The 22,309-nt window shown below is 38.0% G+C and overlaps 1 protein-coding gene across 8 annotated transcripts in view; it reads left to right on the plus strand.

The window, feature by feature from the left end:
• Positions 1 to 22,309, plus strand: part of kiaa0232 (KIAA0232 ortholog) — a 125,596-nt gene that overhangs the window by 74,925 nt on the left and 28,362 nt on the right. For all 8 annotated transcript variants that reach the window (XR_011353947.1, XM_069925976.1, XM_069925979.1 and 5 more), the window contains exon 3: positions 945 to 1,082. Coding sequence is in view for 7 of the 8 variants with exons in the window: in XM_069925976.1 (XP_069782077.1) it covers positions 945 to 1,082 (138 nt within the window). In the remaining variant the exon portion in view is untranslated. The remainder of the gene's footprint in view (positions 1 to 944; positions 1,083 to 22,309) is intronic.

The following is a 22,309-nucleotide window of genomic DNA, read 5'->3' on the forward strand; positions in this document are numbered from 1 at the left end:
GGAGCGTAGAAGATTGAGAGGGGTCTTGATAGAGGTGTTTAAGATTTTAAAAGGGACAGGCAGAGTAAATGTGGATAGGCTTTTTCAATTAAGAAAGGGGGAGATTCAAACTAGAGGACATGGTTTAAGATTGAAGGGGGAAAATTATAAGGGGAACATGAGGGGAAATTACGCAGAGGGTGGTGGGGATGTGGAATGAGCTTCCGGCAGACGTGGTCGAGGCGGGATCATTGGTTACATTTAAGGAAAGACTGGATCGTTACATGGATAGGAGGGGACTATAGGGGTGCTGGTCAGTGGGACTAGGAGGGTGGGGATTTGCTACGGCATGGACTAGTAGGGCCGAACTGGCCTGTTCTGTGCTGTAAGTGGTTATATGGTTATATGGCATTACGTATCCTACAAAACCCAGAATTTTGTCATGATTTTGAGGTTGTCTGCAGGATGCTGGTTGGAGCTTCGGGATGGAGGGAAAGGTTAAGTGGGAAGAAGTGATGAGGAGTCGGTGGGGGTGGGTGAATGATCACTTTCAAACATAAAGTTTATCTTTTATATGGGAATTTCTTCCACAGCACTGTTAATAAAACATAGGTGTTATGGATTGACCATTAACTGTGGTTTCTGGAACAATATGATAAAGTATCGTGCACAAAATTCCCCACTCTGAATTTGCATGCACCATGTTATCTTGAAATTAATTGATCACTAAACAGCATAAGAATGAACATAATTGGAAGTATTCAGTTTAATATCTGGCAAATCATTGGAAGGAGCAGAAAATATGTGTTCCATTTCAATATTTACCAAATTTATAGGAAATCCCTTTGCTCTGGAAAGCCTAATAGCTAAACCATGATATTTAATACAATATTCACAAGAACAGCTTGTAATTTTAATAGCAGGTTTTCTGTAACTAAATCTCCCATTCTGATTTTATGAAACAGGAAAATGACATCTTTTTGGGTTGGGAGAAAGGAACATCCAAGAAATGGGGAAAAGGGAAAAAGAAGTGTTCAGATCTGAGTCTTGAGGAAATGAAGAAACAGGCTGCTGTTCAGTGTCTGCTTTCTGCCTCTGATGAAGTAAGTAGAAGTTCAAATTTAAAAGCTTTTATAAGTTTGTAAAGTTAGTTTACACAATTAAAACTCAAACTTTGTATTATTCTTTTCACTGTAAAATACAATCACAGCCTCTGGAGTTTTTCTTGTTTAACTTTGTATTTTTGCCTCTGTCTTGCAATGTTTAATATTAAGTTGTATTTTTTATTTGTATTAGAAATTGAAATAAGAGTGGGAAAGGCCATTGAGCTACTTGAGTCTGCTCTGTCATTCAACAGTTAATTGTCAATTTCTATCCCATATTCCTGCCCTCTCCATACTCGTTGATGCCTCTTCCCCTTCCTAATTATAGTTTGTGACTTGGTCTCCACCGCATTCTGTGCTGCAGAATGCTACAAATTTGTTATCCTCAAAAAAAAATCACTCCTCGGTCCTCAACATTTTGCCCTCTATCCTGAGTTAGTGACAACAATCTGTAGACCTCTCCCCCAATTAAGGGGACCATCCACCTCACACCCTCCCTATTATGCAGTTCATCTCACTTTGCTTGAATCCTGCATGTTTCAAAATAATCTTCTCATTCTTTGAAACTCTTGAACCAATTTGATCCAATCTCTTTGTGCATAACTCCTGCTTTCCCAAGAATCGGTCATGAATCGTCATTATTCCCTCAGTGGGAGAAATATTAACATAATTTTATGTAAACCTTTTTATTTTGCAAGTATCTGGGCTCAAGCATCTATTACTGCATTACCTCATTTGTCATCCCAAATATCTTTTTTTAATTAAAAATACACCAAAATTCTGGAGGAACTCAGCCGGTCTTTTCAATGTCGATTTTTTTTTAAAAAGCTGATAATTAAATTTATATGTAAATTTAGACATACAGTAAAATAAAAGGCCCTTTCAGCCCATGAGTCCATGCCGCCCAATTAACCTACAATCTCTGGTATGCTTTAAACGGTGGAAGGAAACTGGAGCCCCCGGGGAAAACCCACGCAGACATGGAGAGAACGTATGAACTCCTTACAGACAGCGCTGGATTTGTTCTCCAGTCTCCATCGCTGGTGCTGTAAAGGCATTGCGCTAACTGTTATGCCAACTGTGCTGCCCGATATTGCTGTATATTGCAGATGGTTTAGGCTTGAACTCTTATTCAAAAAATAAGCAGAATGAGCTAGAAGTGGGAAATGTCAGAAAATCTCAGAATTCAGACAATGCTGGCTGGGGGAGGAATTCAGACCAACAAAAGGAGTTAATTAGATATGATAAGGGTATCCCCTCATCATGTCTGTGCAAAAGGAGACAGGGAAGGGAGAGACACAGCTGGGAGAAGAAGGTGGGGGTTGGGCGGGGGGGGGGGGTTGGTGGTTTTACAAAAGCCATAGAAGTTGATGTTAATGCTATCCAGTTGGAGGGTGCCCTGTCAGAAGATTAGTTGTTGTTCCTCCAATTTGCTGTTGGCCTCAGAATGGACAGACATGTCAGCAAGGGAATGGGATGGTGTTACGGAGTCCAGAGGACCCCAAAAACCAGCAGTAATAGATATGCACCACAACACAGGGTTACTTTTTAAACAAAAGGAGTTTTTAATGATATTTGAACAAGAAAACAGAATTAAACTTGAACTTATTACTTAACCTACATAATCTTCTTAACCCCCCCTCTAATACTAACCACAGGTGTGTAATGTATATTTAAGATTAGAAATGTTCTTTGGATCACAGTTCAATCCCACTGGTTGCAGGCAATTCTTGTTCTATGGACAGAAGTTAGCATTAACAAAGTTCACCAGTCTTTGGTGCTTAACAGGAAAATGGTTACCACTCAGGAGGGTTCTTGTTGTTTTTCAGACAGAGATTCCTTTTGTCCCTGGACCTGATTCCTTTCCAATCAGTCTTGCTGGCCAAACTTGCCCCCTTCAGGATTCTCCAGATGATCCTCTTTTTTTTCAGGTTACCTTTCAAACCCCCAGTCTTCTCTTTTGACCAGGCAGCCTTCCAAAGTTTGCCAACTTGTCCCTCTGGAACTGATTTCTGTGCCTTTCCTCTCTGTTTCACTCCCTCCCTCTCTGAGAGCCAAACTGTTCTCTGCCTGCCTGCAAAAATCATATACTCTCCCAGGCAAGCTGTATTCTGCAACTTTGTTGCTCTCTTTGCAAAAACATTCTGCAAAAGTCCTGCAAAAATTCTGTGTTTTTAAAATGTTTGTGTGCAAGCTACTCTAGCAATTCATCCCAGGCCACCTCTAAATACTCTGTCACATTGGTCAGTGGGAGGCATCTTCATGCCAATAGTTAAACCATGATATTTAATACAATATTCACAACCACAGCTTGTAATTTCTGCTGCAGACAAAGCTAAGGTGCTCAACAAAGCGATCTCCCAGTCTCCCTGATGTAGATGAGACCACAACGGGAGTACCGGTTGCAGTAGATGACCCTTGCAGATTCACAAGTGAAATGTTCCTTCACTTGGAAGGACTGTTTGGAGCCCCAAATAGTGGTGAGGGAGGAGGTGTAGGTGCAAGTGGAGCATCACCTCCATGGAGACTGGGTAATTGCTTTGTTGAGCCCCCTGACTCTGGGGAGAGGATTCTGAGAGATAGAATCCATGAACATTTGAATAGCCATGGAAATTAAGGAGATCCAACATTGGGTTTGTGTGTGGAAAATCGTGTTTTGCACATGATAGAATTTTTTGAGGCTCTGCCGTAGGATAGACAAAGGCAAAGCATTGAATAAGGACCCAAATTGTGTCGAATGTTATAAGAGGCCATCTATCCAATTGGAGAAAAAATTGGTTTGGTCATAGGAATCAAAGAGTCATTGTAGTGGGCAGAATTTTTACAGACAAAATGGACTATGGAGTCAATCAAAATCTCCCACCACTTTAGCAAGGCAGCTAATATATTAAAAGATCTATTACCATAAGTCGATAAGATATAGGAGCAGAAGTAGGACATTTGGCTCATTGAGTCCACTCCACCTTTCCATCATGAGCTGATTCAATCTCCCACTCAGCCCCACTCCCTTGCCTTCTTCCCATAACCTTTGTACGCTGACTCTCCCAACGACTTAGCCCACACAGCTGCCCATGGTAGCAAATTCCCATGGATTTTAATATTCTCTCAATGGTAAGCACTTAAACTATAAAGGCATTCCTCTCCCACCATCCCAATACACCTCCTCCCTCCTCTCCAAAAAAGTTTTTAAAATGTTTATAGTGTAAAACATTTAAAGATCATTCATCCCTCCATGAAGATCATGGACCTCTCAGATGTTACATTGCAACATCGTAAGTATTTATTATCCTATTGGGATAGAATACAGACAATTTCCTAGTACTATAATCTTGACTGCAAATATTTTTTTTTGTTTAACAGTATTTTTCTACCTGTGGACCATGGACCTCTGGTATTCCATGGATTTGTTGTCAGATGTCAGTGGTCATGGCAAAGGCAAAGATCACTGATAAAGAGTTAGATTTTATAGCACAGAAACAGACCCTTAATCCCAACTTGTTCACTCCAACCAAGTTGTCAACCTAAGATTGTCCTATTTGCTTGCTCTTATCTCATATTCCTCTAAACTTTCCTATCCATTTTTCTGTCAAAATAATAAAAACAAGTAAAACACGGCCGTAAATTTGACAACAAAGTTCTCATTTTTTTTCCATATTGGAGATCTGCAGTAAGTAAAAAAAAAAATGCTTAAGGTTGCCTGTGAGTGAAAACGGTTGGGAACACTTCTTTAAACATTAAGACATTATTTTGGTTCATTGTAGTCTGCTATGTTCTGCAGAATCATATATGTATCTGAATTTGCCATGTTTGAAGACAACTTTAAAAAATGCAAAGCTTTTACAACTTGTAGTAGTGAAATACATTTGGATGATGTTATAACATGACACCTTGCCATTTGATAATATCTAGAGTTCAATCATCTTCATTTAATAGAAACAGAAGCCATAGGAAATCATTCTACTGTAAGTTACTTCATATGGATTGGCAGCTGATCTCCACGACAACTGTTTAATCTGCCTCGAGCATTCTTCAAATTAAAGAAACTGATCTGTCCTGCTGCATAAGTATCCTGATTAAGCACCACTGTACGCAATAAAGCACAAAAGTGTAACCTACAGCAGTCGAACTTTTCCAACACCCAAAAATCATGCCTTGATAAAAGAAGTATGTTGAACACACCTTTTCATTAAGAGAAAGGAAAATGACAATGATAATTTTTGAAGTTTCATTTATATATTTATATATTTCAATAATATTTTTTCTGTAGTTCCTTGTATTTGTACACATTAAATCTATTTAATTATGAAGGCACAAGGTGGAAAATATTGATTTTTCCGCTCTGAATTGGAATCACCAACTTTTCAGGTAGTTCATTGTCTGTTGAAAATTTCTGATTAAATGTTGTGTTGTTTTTTTTTAAACATTTAAGTCAGTGCTGCAGGAAAATATTGTGCTTATCAAGATATTTGTTTATTGTTTCAAACTGCAGCACATATAAGTGTTAAAGGGGTTGGCAGCTTAAGATTTTGATTTGACCCCTCATCATGGTTTTGTAAATTACAGGAGTCTAAACAGGTCTATATTTGGAGTGTAGGAGAATGAGATCAATTTCATGAAACTTTCAAGATAGTGTAATAAGGGAGCATGACAGAATGGATGTCACAATGTTTTCACTCATGGGAGAGTCCTGAAAGAATAGGCATGGTTAAAAGATAAGGGATTGGTCATTTAAAATAAAAGTATATGGAATTTTCTTATCACAAAGGATTTTTGGAAATCTCTACCCACAGAGTTGTGCATGCTAGAACATTTAAAGTAGTGGGAGCTTTTGAAACATTAGGATTTGGAGCTTTTAGGATATTACACAAGAGGAGTTGTTTCCTGAAGTTAATCAGTCTTGGGGAACTCCAGCCCTCTCCGGAAAAGTTTTAAAAAAACACAGAAAACACAAAGGCACAAACACAAAAATTAAAATAAAGTGAAAGTAAAGGTGGGAAGAAAATGGCAGCGAAGAACGAAAAGTCGAAAGCAACGGGAAGAAGAGAAGAAGAAAAGACATCGGAAGAAGAAGGTGAAGGCCTTACCTGTCCGAGGAGGCCCACTGTGGAGAGAGAAGCCCGCTCCCTCAGGTCAGTCAAAGTCCCGAGCTCGGGACTACAAAAATGGCTCGCGGAGCCAAGCAAAAGTGCGCAACCGCGCAAGACAAAAAAAACACTGACGGGAGGGGGGACCAGCTGAGGAGTCGATCTCCACAGCTGAGAATGACAGCCACAGCACAGCAGCAAGAAGAGAACATAGAAAACAATGAGAACAAGAAAGAAGAGAGTAAAAAGAAATCAAGGAAACAACAGATGACCAACCCAGAGGAAGAAGAAGAAGAACACAAAGAAATGGAAGAAAGGGAAAGGCAAGACAAATGGATATATATATTTTTAAAGAATATATGGAATCAGTAAAAGAATGGCAATCACAAGAATTTAATGAAATAAAAAGAAGAATTAAAAGTACAAAAGAAAAAATGAATAGATTAGAGATGGTCATGTCAGATATAGGAAAAAGAGTGGACAAGGTGGAAGAACGAGAAACAGCTGTAGAAATGGAAGTAGAGGACTTAAAAGAGAAATTAGAAGAATCTAATAAAAAAGTTAAAGAGACACAAGAGCTGTTAGCTCAGAAGATAGATATAATATAAAGATCCATTTTAGTAAAATTCCTAAGATATACAACAAGAGAAAATATATTGGAGAAAGCAATGAAGAAAATAAGAGAAGACAAAAAGCCACTGGAATACAAAGGTCAAAAATTTTTTTTCTATCCAGACATAAGTTTTGAACTCCTGAAGAAGAGAAAGGAGTTTAATACAGCAAAAGCGATCCTATGTAAAATAGATATAAATTTATGCTAAAGTACCCAGCGGTACTTAAAATAGTTATTTCAGGGCAGCAAAACAGACTATTCTCAGATCTGGAGGAAGCACGAAAATTTGCAGAACAACTACAAGACAGACAGAGAGATGAAGGCATGTAACGAGAGCAAAAATGACCACGAACTATATGTATGTGTGTATATGGGTGTATAATAAATAAATAAATAGATATTTGTTTGTTGTGTGTGTGTGTGTGTGTGTGTAATATATAGAGTATAGATAAGAATTAATAAGGGAAAGAAAGTGAAGAGAGGAAGTAAGGAGGGAATTAAGAGAGTGACCTTTGTTGTATATGAAAATTGGAATCTTTTCTGGGGGTGGCTGGGTGGGGAGGAGTTAGTCACTGCAAAATCAGTTGACGCTTGCGAGTGAATTCGCAAATCCAAATGCAGAGGGGAGATGTGGTTGCCCGACAAGGGAAATGTTTGATGTTTTAGAAATGTTGTCTTATAAAGTGTTCAAAACAAGAAAGCTGAAATGGATAAGAAGGAAAGGTGATGATGAGGAAACGGAAAGGAAAGATAAACAAAGTATGAAATGGCTATGTTGAACTATATGACTTTAAATATTAACGGAATACATAACCAAATCAAAAGGAAGAAACTGCTAAATTTACTGAAAAAAGAAAAAATTGATATAGCATTCGTGCAAGAAACACACTTAACTGAAATGGAGCACAAGAAATTAAAGAGAGATTGGATAGGACATGTAACAGTAGCATCATATAATTCAAAAGCTAGAGGAGTAGCTATATTAATCAGTAAAAATGTACCAATTAAAATAGAAGAGGAAATAATAGATCCAGCAGGGAGATATGTAATGATAAAATGTCAGATATATTTGGAGTTTTGGAATTTACTCAATGTATATTCACCTAACGAAGAAGATCAAAAATTTATGCAAGATTTTTTTTGAAGATACCAGACACGGAAGGGAACATACTAATAGGAGGGGATTTCAACCTTAATTTGGATTCAAACATGGATAAAACTGGGGAAAAAATTAACAGAAAGAACAAAGTAACCACATTTATAATTAAATCGATGCAAGAAATGCAACTTTTGGATATATAGAGGAAACAACACCCAAAGGAAAAGGAATATTCATAGACATAAAACGTACTCAAGAATAGACCTATTCCTGTTATCAGCTCGCATGCAAGACAGAGTTAGAAAAACAGAATATAAAGCTAGAATATTATCGGACCACTCACCCCTGATATTGACAATAGAGTTAGAGGACATCCCTCCAAGAATGTATAGATGGAGATTAAACTCCATGCTACTTAAAAGGCAGGACTTTAGAGAATTCATTGAAAGACAAATTAAAATGTACTTTGAAATAAATACGGAATCAGTGAAAGATAAGTTTATACTATGGGACACAATGAAAGCGTTCATCAGAGGAAATAATAAGTTATGTAACCAAGATGAAGAAGGACTACAATCAGGAAACAGAGCAGTTAGAAAGGGAAATAGCAAATATAGAAAAAGAATTAGCAATGAAGGAAGACACGACTAAAAGAAGAGAATTGGCAGATAAAAAAATAAAATATGAAACACTACAAACATATAAGGTGGAGAAGAACATAATGAAGACAAAACAGAAATATTTTGAACTAGGAGAAAAAACGCACAAAATTCTAGCATGGCAGCTTAAGACAGAACAAACTAAGAGAATGGTATTGGCATCAAGGAAAAAAGACAAACAAATCACATATAATCCAACGGAGATTAATGAAAACTTCAGAGAATTCTACGAACAATTATACCAAACTGAAAACGAAGGGAAAGAAGACAAAATAGATGAATTTTTAACTAAAATTGAACTACCGAAATTACAAATAGAGGAACAAAATAAATTAACAGAACCATTTGAAATAGTAGAAATACAAGAGATAATAAAAAACTACCGAATAATAAAACACCAGGAGAGGATGGATTCTCTATAGAATTCTATAAAACATTTAAAGAATTATTAATTCCTCCCCTCCTGGAAGTAATCAACCAGATTGATAAAACACAAAGCTTACCAGATTCATGCAAAACAGGAATAATTACAGTAATACCAAAGACAGGGAAAGATCCACTCGCACCAGCGTCATATAGACCAATATCTTTACTTAACACAGATTATAAGATAATAGCCAAACTATTAGCAAACAGATCAGCCGACTATGTACCAAAAATAGTAAATCTAGACCAAACTGGATTTATTAAAAAAAAGATGAACAACAGACAATATTTGTAAATTTATTAACTTAATTCATGCAGTAGAAGGAAATAAAGCTCCAACAGTAGCGGTGGCTTTAGACGCAGAGAAAGCCTTTGACAGAGTAGAATTGAATTATTTATTCAAAGTACTACAAAAATTCAGTTTACCAGAGAAATATATTAATTGGATTAAAGCATTACATAAGGGGCCATTGGCGAAAGTGACAGTAAATGGGTATATATCAAAACAATTTAAATTAAGCAGATCAACAAGGCAGGGATGCCCACTATCGCCCTTATTGTTCGCGTTAGCCATAGAACCACTAGCAGAACTGATAAGAACAGAAAATAAAATAAAAGGGATAAAAATAAAAGAGAAGGAATATAAAATCAGTTTATTTGCAGATGACGTTATAGTATACTTAACAGAACCAGAAATATCAATAAAAGAATTACATAAGAAATTGAAGGAATATGGAGAAGTGTCGGGATACAAGATTAACACAAATAAAAGTGAAGCAATGCCAATGAATAATGCGGATTTCTCAAAATTTAAGAAAGAATCACCATTCAGATGGCAAATGCAAGCAATACGATACTTAGGTATACAAATAAATAAAAACCTCGGCCATCTATATAAACTCAATTATTATCCACTAATGAAAAAATTACAGGACGACTTAGAGCATTGGAAAGACTTACCACTAACATTGATAGGAAGGATAAACTGTATTAAAATGAACATTTTCCCAAGGATACAATACCTATTTCAGGCATTGCCAATACACTTGACGGAGAAATTCTTTAAGGAGTTAAAGAAAATAATAAGGAAATTTTTATGGAAAGGTGGGAAACCGAGGATAGCACTAGATAAATTAACAGAATGGTATAAACAAGAAGGCTTACAACTGCCAAACTTTAAAAATTATTATAGAGCCGCACAATTAAGATACCTATCAGATTTTTATCAAACAAGGTAAAAGCCAGATTGGACTAGATTAGAACTAGATAAAATAGGGGAGAAGATACCCGAACATATATTATATAAATGGGATGAAAAATTGGTACAACGTAGGAATTCTCCAGTATTACATCATCTGCTCAATATTTGGAAGAAGATTCATGTAGAAAGGAATAAAACAAATTACCAAGTACCAAAACTAATACTGACGCAAAATCAGCTAATCCCTTTTACAATAGATAACCTTTCCTTTAGAGAATGGGAGGAAAAAAGGATCAAAAGAATAGAAAATTGCTTTTCAGGAAATAAATTATTATCCTTTGAACAAATGAAGGATAAATATAATATAACTCACGATACAGTGTTGGCATACTACCAACTGAAATCCTACTTGAAGGACAAATTGGGAAGCAGTCTGAGGTTACCAGAGGGAAGTAATTTTGAATATGTGATTACAGACACAATGATAATCAAAAAATTTATAACAAACATGTATATTAAACTACAAGAAAAGGAAAATGAGGAAACAAATGGTAAAACTAAACAAAAATGGGAACAAGATCTAAACATAAAGATAAAGAAGGAAACATGGGAGAAGTTATGCTCAGGAACTATGAGAAATACAATAAATACGAGGTTACGTATGATACAATATAACTGGATACACAGGCTATATATTACACCTCAAAAGTTAAATAAATGGGACCCAACAATATCTGACAGATGTTTTCGCTGTAAAAAGGAAATGGGAACAACAATTCATGCAATCTGGACAGAGAAAGTGAAAAAATTTTGGGAAGATCTAAACCAGATATTAAATAAAATCACAAAACGCAATATACCAAAAAACCCAGAGATCTTCCTCCTAAGTAACATAAAAAACAAAGAATTTGGACTTGATTTGGATGGTGCACAAAAAAGATTTGTTAGGATAGCCCTAGCTGTGGCAAAAAAATGTATTATGTCAGCCTGGAAATTAGAAGATAACTTGAGAATACAACAATGGTATATAGAAATGAATAAATGTATTCCATTAGAAAAAATAACATATAATTTAAGAAATAATATTACAATATTTGAACAAATATGGGAGCCATACATGAAACACAATAGAGAAAACCTACCGGGGACATCTACCACCTAAAATGACAGAAGGAGAAAGGAATGAAAAGAATTGACTCAGTGGAAATTCTTGTTTGTTTTTATTGAGTGACAACATTGTTTGACGGGTTTAATGTATCTTAGATTCTGAACTTTAAATGAATGGGAGGGGAGGTAGGGAGGGTGGGATGGGAAGAGGGAGGGGGGAGAAAACGACACTGTATATATTTGAAAAGGAAAATGTATGTATTTTGATCAATGTGGTTTATAGTGTGAAAAATAAAAATTTTTTAAAAAACTCAGTCTTGAACATGTTGAATGGCTGAAGAGCCAACTGCTCTACTCCATCTCCTATTTTCATGTGTTCCTGTTTTAAACCATAGATAATGCGAGAGCAGGACTGGAAGCTGAAAAGTGGGTTATTTACACATTAAAAAGGAAATTGAGAAAACCCATAAAATTTCAGATGATGAAATGGCTAGCGATGTCTCTTGATTAATTTCTGCAAGGCTTTCATGATTTTCCACCATAACTTTAGAACAGCTATGAAAAGTGTAAAGAAACAGCATAAATTTTTTTTAAAATTTCTCATGCATTTTGCACAATTAATTAATTTAAATTGTGGTAATTGATACTACTACACCAAAATTCACATCCCACTGTTTTGGTCAACAATGGGAGATTATTGCAAGGAACAAATCCTCTCAAGAAAGGATTTTAAATGAGCTAAATTTTTATCATAGGGCTTTCTGAGTAAAGAAATTGAGTGAAATTTTCCTTTCTAAATGGTAAATGCATGGTACCTTGTGAAACAAGAATTGTCTAAACAAAAGGAATGGCCTGCACAGGACATTTGAGTAAAATTAACAGATGTCCCTTAGTAATGCTCATCATGATCCAGTCATTTCATTTTAGAAAAAAAGGACACAAATGCTGGAGGAACTCGACAGGTTTCGCAGCATCCATAGAAGATAAAGATATATTATCAACCTTTTGGGCCTGAGCCCTTTTTCATGGTATGTGAAAAAGCAGGCAGCATCTGAATAAAAGAAATGGCAGGAAGAGGAGCATATACCAGCAGACAAAAAGAGATAATTTGAAATGGTCAAGAGGCCAGGAGAGAGGAAAGGTGAGAATTGATAGGGGGAGGGATTTGGGCTCTGTGTATGCAGTACTGAGGTAAGGAGACAAGGTAAAAGCAAAGAGAGAGAGAGAGAGAGAGAGAGAAAAAAAACTACAGGAAAAGAGACATGGGGAGGGAGGTGGCTAATGGAATCCAGAGAAATGAATATTTTGCCATCTGTTTGGAGGGTGCCCAGACGAATATGAGGTGTTCCTCCTCTAGTTTTCAGGTCAGGTTGTCTCAGACTGGCAGTTATTTTGACAGGGGAATGGGATGGGGACGTGAAATGGGTAGCTGCTGAGAGGTCCCCACTTTTGAGGCAAATGGAGCCGAGGTGTTCAATGAATCAATCTCCCAGTCTGCGACCAGTTTCTCTGATGTAGAGGATACCACAACGGGAGTACTGGGTGCAGTAGATGACCCCTGCAGATTCACAATTGAAGTGTTGCTTCACTTGTAAGGACTGTTTCAGGCTCTGAATGGTGGAGAGGGAGGCTTTAGGGGTGCTTGGAGAACCTCCTGCAGTCGCAGGGGTGGGTGCCAAGGGGGCAGTTGGTGGGAAGGGTGACATGGACAAGGGAGTCACAGAGGGAGCGGTACCTGTGGAAGGCGGTAAGGAGAAGAATAGGGAAGATGTGGCTTGTGTTGGGATAATATAGTAGGTGGTAGAAATGGCAGAGTATGATATTGGATTTGGAGGCTGGTTAGGTGTTGGGTGAGGACAATGGGAATCTGTCCTTGTTATGTGTGGGGGAAGAAGAGGCCAGGGCAGATGTGCAGGTAATGGAGAATATGCTGGTGAGGGCCAAGTTGATGGAGGTCAAGGAGAAGCCACTTTGTATGAGGAAGGAGAACATCTCTGGAAGATCTCACCCTGGGATCACATGTGATGGAGACAGAGGAATTGAGAGAAAGGAATGAAATCTGTATAGGGGACAAGGTATGAAGAGGTGAATTGAGGTAGCTGTGGGAGTTGAGTGGGTTTGTAGAATATGTCGACATATTGTCTGCCGAGATGGAGACAGATCAAGAAAAGGGAGAGTGTTACTAAAGATGGACCAAGTAAATGTGAGGTCAGGGTGGAAGTTGGCAGCAAAGTAGATAAATTCGATGAGCTCATCATGGGTGCATGAGGCAGTACCAAAGTAGTTGTCAGTGTAGCAGAGGAAGTGTTGGAAGCTGTTGATGTAGCGAAGGAAAAGTAAACTCATCCACCACTCCCTCCTTTGGAACCTACCCCTGAGACCACAGGAGATGCTCCACATGTGCCTCCATCTCCTTTCTCACCATAATTTGTTGCCTCAAACAGTCTTTCCAAGTGAAGCAACACTTCATTGCAGGGGTCATCTACTGCATCTGGGGCTCCTGTTGTGGACTCTACGTCGGAGAGAACGGAAACAGGCTATGAGACTGCTTTGTTGAGCACCACGGTTCTATTGGCCGCAATAGTGGGGATCTCCCAGTGACCACCTATTTCAATTCCCTGCCCCATTCCCTTGCCAATATGTCTGTCAATTGTCTCATCCACTGCCAGACTGAGATCACCCGCAAATTGTATACCATCTGGGCACTCTCCAACTGGATGACATTAACATTGACTTTGGTTTTCATTCGCCAATCCACTCTCTTCCCCCCTCCCCCCCATTTCTCCTTCTCTCTAGCTCTGTCCCTCTCTTCTCTTTTCCCTTTCCCTCTTCTTTAGCTGCATTTTTTTTATCAGCTCTGCATTCAGAGTCAAACCCTTTCCCTATCAATTCTCACTTTTCCTCTCTCCTGGTCTCTTTCTTCTCCATATCCAATTATCATCTTCTGTTTATTGGTTTCTACTCCTCCCCCTGCCATTTCTTTTCTTCAGTTGCTGCCTGTTTTTTCTTCACACCTTGAATCAGAATCAGAATTTATTGTCAGGAACATGTTGTTTTGCAGGAGCATCACATGGATATAAACTACATCACAAAATAAATAAAATAGAAAAAAGAAATTAAAAAAGTCAAATAAAGAAGGGCTCAGGCCCGAAAAGTCCATTATATTATCTTTACGTCCTCGGGACGCTGCAGGGCCAGCTGAGTTCCTCCAGCATTTCTGTGTTTTTAACCACAATCACAGCATCTGCAGACTTAAGTGTTTGACTTTATTTTAGAAAACTGGCATTTATCCAGCTTTAAAGATCAGAGATGTTGTCCACATTATTCAGAACTATTTTGCTATTTTTGTACTGGTATTATGTTGACAATTCACAAGGAAATAGCACATAAAGTGTTCTAATTAGTTAAAGATATCTGGTGAATTCTGCAATAATTATAGCATGATCTCACTTATTTCAGGCATTTGCAAAGATTCAAATATTCATATTTGGATTGTGCATAAAATGTCTAGATATTCCTGGAAAACAAAACTGAAGCACAAGTCAAAAAGGAGTTTGAAGGAAAGGCGAATGAAATACTTGAACTGCATGCTGTTATAGCAGAAACATGGAGCAGAAAGACTGCTCCATTTGAAGTTTGAGACAGTGAGCTGGCAAAAATGTAGATCATACTTGGTGAAAGGAGGGCATTGAAAGGGAAGAAAATAACCAAACTCATAAGTTATGACTTTGAAATTTTTGTAGTTAACATGGCAACAGTTAAATACAGCAAGTATATACAGAAAATTGTGTTGTTTAGCATCCAGTTAAGGAATACAAGTTAACCAACTGGTGTTGAGAACTGGAATAAGTAATGATTTGCATTCTGTACTGTGGTCTATTTTTGGCACCACTGGCTGCACTGAATTGCTGTGACTCAGTGTTACAGCTTGTCAGCTGATGATAGTGATGTCAGAGGAAATGAAGTTACAGAATCGTCCAACTTCTACCTGCTAAAGGAGTATGGTAAGATTAGAATTTATGTCTTTCTCTTTTTCCTTTTCTCTCACGCATTAACAAACACCTAACAACTTAATTCATCTTTTTGAACACAAATGCTAGAGATGACATTAATTTAGTTCTATATGGTTTGGTAAAAAATCAGTTTGATTTGAAACCCTTTATCATATAAGACCCACTTTTTCCCCCAAAAATTGGCTCAAAAATATCTCCCGGGTCTTGTATGTGAAGTTGAAATTGAGCAGGTTTCCAGCTACTCGTCCAGTTCAAGAAACCCGCGGAGGTGCTGAGGCTGTCTGGAAATTGGGCCCGCAGCTCCGTGGTCCCTTTCCCTTGGGTGGCCCGTGCTTTCTGGAGCTGCCGCTCACTTCCCCCAGTGAGAAGGCCAACTACGGCGGACCCCGTCTGCAGTGCACCTGCCATGTTTGTAGTACAGGCCGATGATACGATTGATTGCTTGCTTTGAGGGGAGCAGTGGGCCTCCATGCTGAGCCATTATTTGATGAGCCTTTATGCCCCCCCCCAAGCAAATTGAATGAGGCATGGGGGTGGATGGCAGTTAGTGAGCAGCCTGCGAAGCTGAGCCCTCAGTGTGTTCTTGTAATACAAAGAAATGTCTAGGATGGAAAAGTAGGTGGGTGGGTTAGTAAATTTGCAGATGATATAAAGATTGGTGGAGTTGTGGACATCTTAAAGGGTTATCAAATAATCAAGGGAGAAACAGATCAATTACAGACAGTGCACATAAACAACAGATGAAGTTTCATCTGGAGAATGGTGCGGTGTTTCACTTTGGGAAGTCAATAGAGAATGCTGGCATCAGAGAGCAGTAGCAATCATCAGGGATCCACACCACCCATTACATGGACTGTTCTCGCTGCTACCATCAGGAAACAGTAATAGGTGCCACAAGACTTGAACCACTAGGTTCAGGAACAGCTGCTACCCCTCCACCATCAGATTCCTCAACAACAAACTCAATCAGAAACACTCTTAAGGACATTTTTTAAATTCAGTCTGTATGGCACAGTCACTTTGTTTACATGTATATGTAGCTTCTTGAGTACAGATTTTTGTACTACCAATAAATAGTCATTCTGCCTTGCCTGAAAAAAAATTCTCAGGGTTGTATGTGAGGTCATGTATGTACTCTGGCAATAAATCTGAAATGTAAGGAGATAAGTTAACGATACGGTTAATGATAGGGCTCTTAAAAGAATTGAGGTGCGGAGAGATCTACAGGTCCAGGTCCATAGCTCATCAAAAGTAGATCGGGTGGTAAGGAAGGTGTGTGATAAACCTGCCTTCTAGCGGGGATTGAGTATAAAAGCAATGAGTTAATGTTGCAGTTATAGGCTTTGTTAAAGGTGCACTTGAAATACTGTGTGCAATTCTAGTCCCCTGATGAGCAGAATGACATGGAGGCTTTGGAAAGTGTACAGAAGAGGATTTTTACCAGGATGTTTTCTAGTTTAGAGGCTATGAGTTATGGGGGAAAATTAGACTAATTTGGCTTGTTTTCTCTGGAGCGAAGGAGACTGATAGAGAATAATCCTTCTGACGACGTGGCAATCCAGTATTATTGTTCAAAGTTCAGTTCTATTGTTCTACATGATATCACATTCAACCCTGCGATTCTTTTTCCTGTGGGCCAGGCAGAATTTCTACTAATCGATAAATCCGAATTTATTGTCATGAACATGTCACAAAATGTGTTGCTTTGCAGCAGCGTAGCAGATGCAGAAATTACTTTAAAAATAAATAAATTAATGCAAATAGAAGAGAAAGTGAGGTAGTGCCTGTGATTCATTGTCTGTTCAGAAATTTGATGGTGAGGGCAAAAACCTGTATTTGTGCCACTGGGTGTTCGTCTTCAGGCTTCTGCGCCTCCTTCCCAATGATAGTATTGTGAAGAGTGCATGGCCTGGGTAGTGAGGGTCCTTGAGGATAAGCTGATTTCTTAAGACACCCCCTCTTGTAGCTGTCCACCATGGAATGGACATTGTTGTTCTGGACAAGTTCCCAACTCTGTGTAGTTTTTTTTCTTATTCTGTTCATTGATACCCCTGTACCAGGCATTGATTCAACCAGTCAGAATGCTCTTCACCTGTAAAGATTTGGTGACATATAAAATCTCCTGAAACTTCTCACGAAGTATAGGCGTTGATGAGCCTTCTTTATTGCATCGACATGGAGGTTGCAGAACAGGCCCTTGGAGATATTGACACCCAAGAACTTGAAGTTCTTAACCTTTTCAACTGCTGACACCTCAAAGAGAACTGGTTTATGTTCTCCCAATTTCCCCTTTCTAAAGTCCACAACCAGCTCCTTAGTTTTGCTAATGTTGAGTGCAAGGTTGTGGCACCACTCAACTCGCTGATCTATAATATCACCCTCATTGCTGTCTGTGATGACTGTAGCATCATCAGCAAATTTGTAGACATCATTTGAATTGTGCCTAGCCACATTGTCATGGATGTACAGTGAGTGGAGCAGTGGGCTAAGCATGCATCCTGATGTGTGCTTGTGTTAATTGTCAGTCAGGAGATGTTTCTGATTTGTACCAGCTGTGGTCTTCCAAAGAGGAAGCCAAGGATCCAGTTGCAGTGGGGGGATGCAGAGACCCAGGTTTTAGAGCTTGTTGACCAGCAACACAATGGCATTGAAAGCTGAGTTGGAGCCTGATGTACATGTTGCTATGTTGGTGATCCAGAACTGTGTGGAGAGCCAGTGATATTGAATCCGCTGTGAAGCAATTGTGACGGTAGGCGTATTACAGTGGGCCCAGATCTTTACTGAGGTGTGAATTAATATTGGTCATGACCAATCTATAGATGTTCAAAGCCTGGGATAGGAACTAGAAGCATTACCTTCTGAATCAGAGATGATGTTATTGCCTAATAGTCAAAGGATGCTATTACTGGTCCAATAGGTAGCTTCAATTTTTAAATAATTTTTTAAAAATAAAATATCAAAATCATTTTTGAGCAATTATCACACTTTTCCTGATTATGATGTATTATCTTTTCATTTTGGAGTGATGACCTGCCTATTTTACTGCATCTCTACTTGCAGAAGAGGTTGGAGTTGATTTGAAAATTTAGCTGTGTTCCTTTATTATAATATATAAGTTTTTTTATATATTTTTTCCTTCTTTTTAAAATTTCCATGCAGGTAATTCAATCAATCATTATACAATAAAATGTATTCAAACTGAAGAAATTTTCATTCATTACATTATGGTTATAATCCTTACCCTCCCTCCCTCTCCCAACTCCTCAACCCCCACCCCCCCACCCCCCCCCCCACTTAAAGAACAATATATCTATATAAAGAATTCTATATAATATAATATAAAAAGAAAGAAATAATAGTTTCTTTGACTGGCTGGAGTATCTCTTTACCCCCCCCCCAACACACTGGAACTCAACAGATTTTATATGAACATTTTCATTTTAATACAGGACTTAAGAACTTTCTATATATTTAGACCCAAAATTTGGATATACGGGCTTCAAATTCACAAAAAAAATATAGGGTATTTATTTTGCAAATGATATGTAATTTTCTCTAAAGGGATACAGCTTTGAATTTCTGCTTTCCATCTTCCCATATCTATATATGTCCTATTTCCAAGTCACTGCAATACATTTCCTCGCTACTGCCAATACTATTTTAACAAATTTAATTTGATATGTTGACATTTTTAGTTTGGCTCTTGTTCTTTCCGTTTCTCAATAAAAATAAATCTGGGTTTAATGGAAATAATCTGTTTCAATCTTTACCTATATTTCTACCAGAAATGTTTTTTCAAGAATTAACTAACTAAATATGTAAGGAAATTTCTTTGGAAAGGTAAAATGTCAAGAGTTTCTATAGAAAGGTTAATGTGGAAATACGAATTGAGAGGACTACAACTCCCTAATTTTAAGTATTATTATTAAGTGGCTCAATTGAGATTCCTTGCTTCTCTTTTTGAAGTAGTAGAAAAAACCAGCATGGGTCAAAATAGAGTTAGATAAAATAGGAGAGAAATTAGCAGAGGAATTTATATATAAAGGGATTCAAAATTATTGAGGGTAAAGAGTCACTATTGTTAAAACATGATTATTGTTTGGAATAAGATAAAAGACAAAATTGGGATAAATTGAAATATATTGCCTAAGATGCCCTTGATTAAAAAATTAAAAATCAGCTTATACCTTACTAAAAGGATAATCGATTTTTGAATATGTGGTTTAGCAAGGATATTAAAAATATTGAAATTGTTATGAACAAGGTCAATTGATGTCATTTGAACAATTGAGGAATAAATATGGAATGCCTAGTAATACTTTGTTTTGTTATTTCCAATTGAGAGTATATTTAAGGGATAAGTTAGGTTTAGAAATGTGATTAACCATTTGTAGCGAGGTTGAAACTTATTAGAAGAGGAAATGTCAAAAAATGTACTTCTGCAATATATCTTTTTATTGCAAAAAGGAACTATTAAACAGGGAGTGCATAAATCTAGACAGATGGGAGTTAGATCTGAATATTATAATTGATAAACAAAGATGGTTTGCAAGATAGTATAACAAACACTATTAATGTAAGATATAGATTAGTTCAATATTTAACACCATAGAAACTGAATAGAATGAGAGCAGATATTTCAGATTAATGCTTTAGGTGCGGTGAAGAGATAGGTACTTTTTTTACATTCAACTTGGACATGTTCCGGAGGTAAAACCTTTCTGGGTGGATTTACAAAATTTTTTAGAGCAAGTTACAGGTATACTAATTCTATTAAACCCAGATTTACTTTTATTAAGAAACATGGAAGGAAGAAGTTTTATTTTCAAAGTAATTAAATCACTTCCCAATTAAAAGGATTGTTTCTGAAATCCTTGTCCATGAGATGAAGTTTGCTGTTATCTTGATGAAAGTGCTTTGTCAAGGAAAATGATGTTTATTGTCATATGCATTTTACAATGTATATATGCACCAAAATTCTTACTTGCTACAGTTAATTAGGTTAATAAAAAAAAACCTTCCAAAACAAAACAAATAAAAAGGCACAAAAGACCAGTGGGAAAAGTCACAAGCCAGAGTTTCACCCAATTCGTCCAGGCACACATCTTGTAAGTGGAGACCTGGGTTGATCGGACACTACTGGATAAGATCGAGATTGATATGTTGTGCGCGAGCTATGGCATTGAAATTGATGGTAGTCGTTCTATGTAATGCCTCTATGTTGCACCTCGACATGGCTTTGGTCACTGCATTCGCTTTCCCTTGGATATGCTGTAAGATAAAGTCCAAGTCCCGAATTTCCTGTGGCGAGCAGAGGTGCACGCTTTTTCATGTGGTATGCGTAAGAGGCTGGTGGTCTGTATAAATGTTGTAATGGTGACCTTCCATCAGAAAATGGAAATGCTTCACTACGAGATAAATGACGAGGAGTTCTCGCCTGAACATGCTATATTTTGTCTGAGCCAGTGACAGCCTGGCTGAAAAGAATGCTAAAGGTTCCAACTTCCCACCACTCCTAAAGCACTGACAGGGGTATCTATGGTAAGAGAGAGTAAGGTGTTGGGCTTCGGTGTATAAGCATAGAGGCATTTGCAAATGCATTCTTCACATTGTTGAAGGCCTGAATTATATCGTCGCCCAAACACAATGTTTTTTTTAGAAACATACTTATTGGATCCCTCAAGTTGTCCGGGAAGGGGTAAGAGTAATGATGCTGCATTTGGCAGGAAATGGCAGTAGAAATTCATCATTCCTAAAAAATGTCTTAACTGGCCGAACATAACGAGTGTAGAAAAATCTCAAATTTTTCACTTTAGTTTCATCAGGCAAGATATCGTGCCTGGTAACTCTGTCCCAAAAATATATAAGATCAGCAGCACCAAAAACTCGTTTATTCAGATTGATCACAATGCCAAATTCATCAAGCCTCTGGAACAGTGATACAAGATGGTGCTTGTGTTCCTCATCATCCACGCTCACTCATGGCCCATAAACCGCTGCAATGTCTGAGCTGCATTCCGCAAACTGAATGACATTCAAAGAAACTCAAACGTGCTGAAAGGAGTAATTACTACTGTGTTGGCAACGTCGGAAAGCTCCATTTGAATCTGATAGTAAGCACGCACCAGGTCTATTTTTGCAAGTAAGCATTTGCTGTGCAGGTTCGCTGAGAAATCTTGTAAATTGGGAGTTGTATCGGTCAGGATGGTGGAATTGTTGAATGCATGATAATCACCACAAGGCCGCCAATCCCCAGGAAACTTTTTCAGAACCATATGCAACAGTGATGCCCAGCAGCTGTCAGAACTGCAAACTGCATGTGATCCAATCCCACTTTTGTGATTTTAATACGATCCGGGGTAATCTATAAGCCTGCACTGCAACCAGAGGGCCCCAGATCTCTATGTGGTGGGTCACTTCATGTATAATAACCCCATGGCTATAAGATGGCGTCACTGGGTGAGGGAAACGCTTAAACAATGCTTGGAAAGGATAGGAGCTAGGTTGGAGGCTTGTTTGAATTTTTCAAATGACATTCGGCTTGCGGAATGCAGCTCGGACATTTTCTGGTGACTGGCACTGCTTCCAATGCAGGTTAAGTACATGGCTACAACAAGTATACAGGGAGTAGAGTAGGGGACTAAGCATGCAGTCTTGGGGTAGCCCTGTGTTGATGGTCAGCATGGATGAGATGATGTTTCCAATTTAATCTGATTGACATCCACCAATGAGGAAGTTGCAGAGGGACAGAGTCCCAGATCCTTTAGTTTCATCATATGTTTTGCTGGTATGATGGTGTTGAACACTGAGCTGCAATCAATAAACAACTGCCTGACTTAGATGTTCCTGTGGTCGAGCTGATTCAGTGCAAAGAGGAGAGCTCTCTGTAATGCAGAGATGGCATCTGCCATTGACCTGTTGTTGTGATGGGTCCAAGAGGGTCCAAGTTCTTGTTGATATGAGAGTTAATGTGCTCATTACTAACCACTCAACGCACTTCATCCCAGAAGATGTCAGTTATATCA

The sequence above is a fragment of the Narcine bancroftii genome, chromosome 3, assembly GCF_036971445.1.
Source record: "Narcine bancroftii isolate sNarBan1 chromosome 3, sNarBan1.hap1, whole genome shotgun sequence".
NCBI lineage: Eukaryota > Metazoa > Chordata > Chondrichthyes > Torpediniformes > Narcinidae > Narcine > Narcine bancroftii.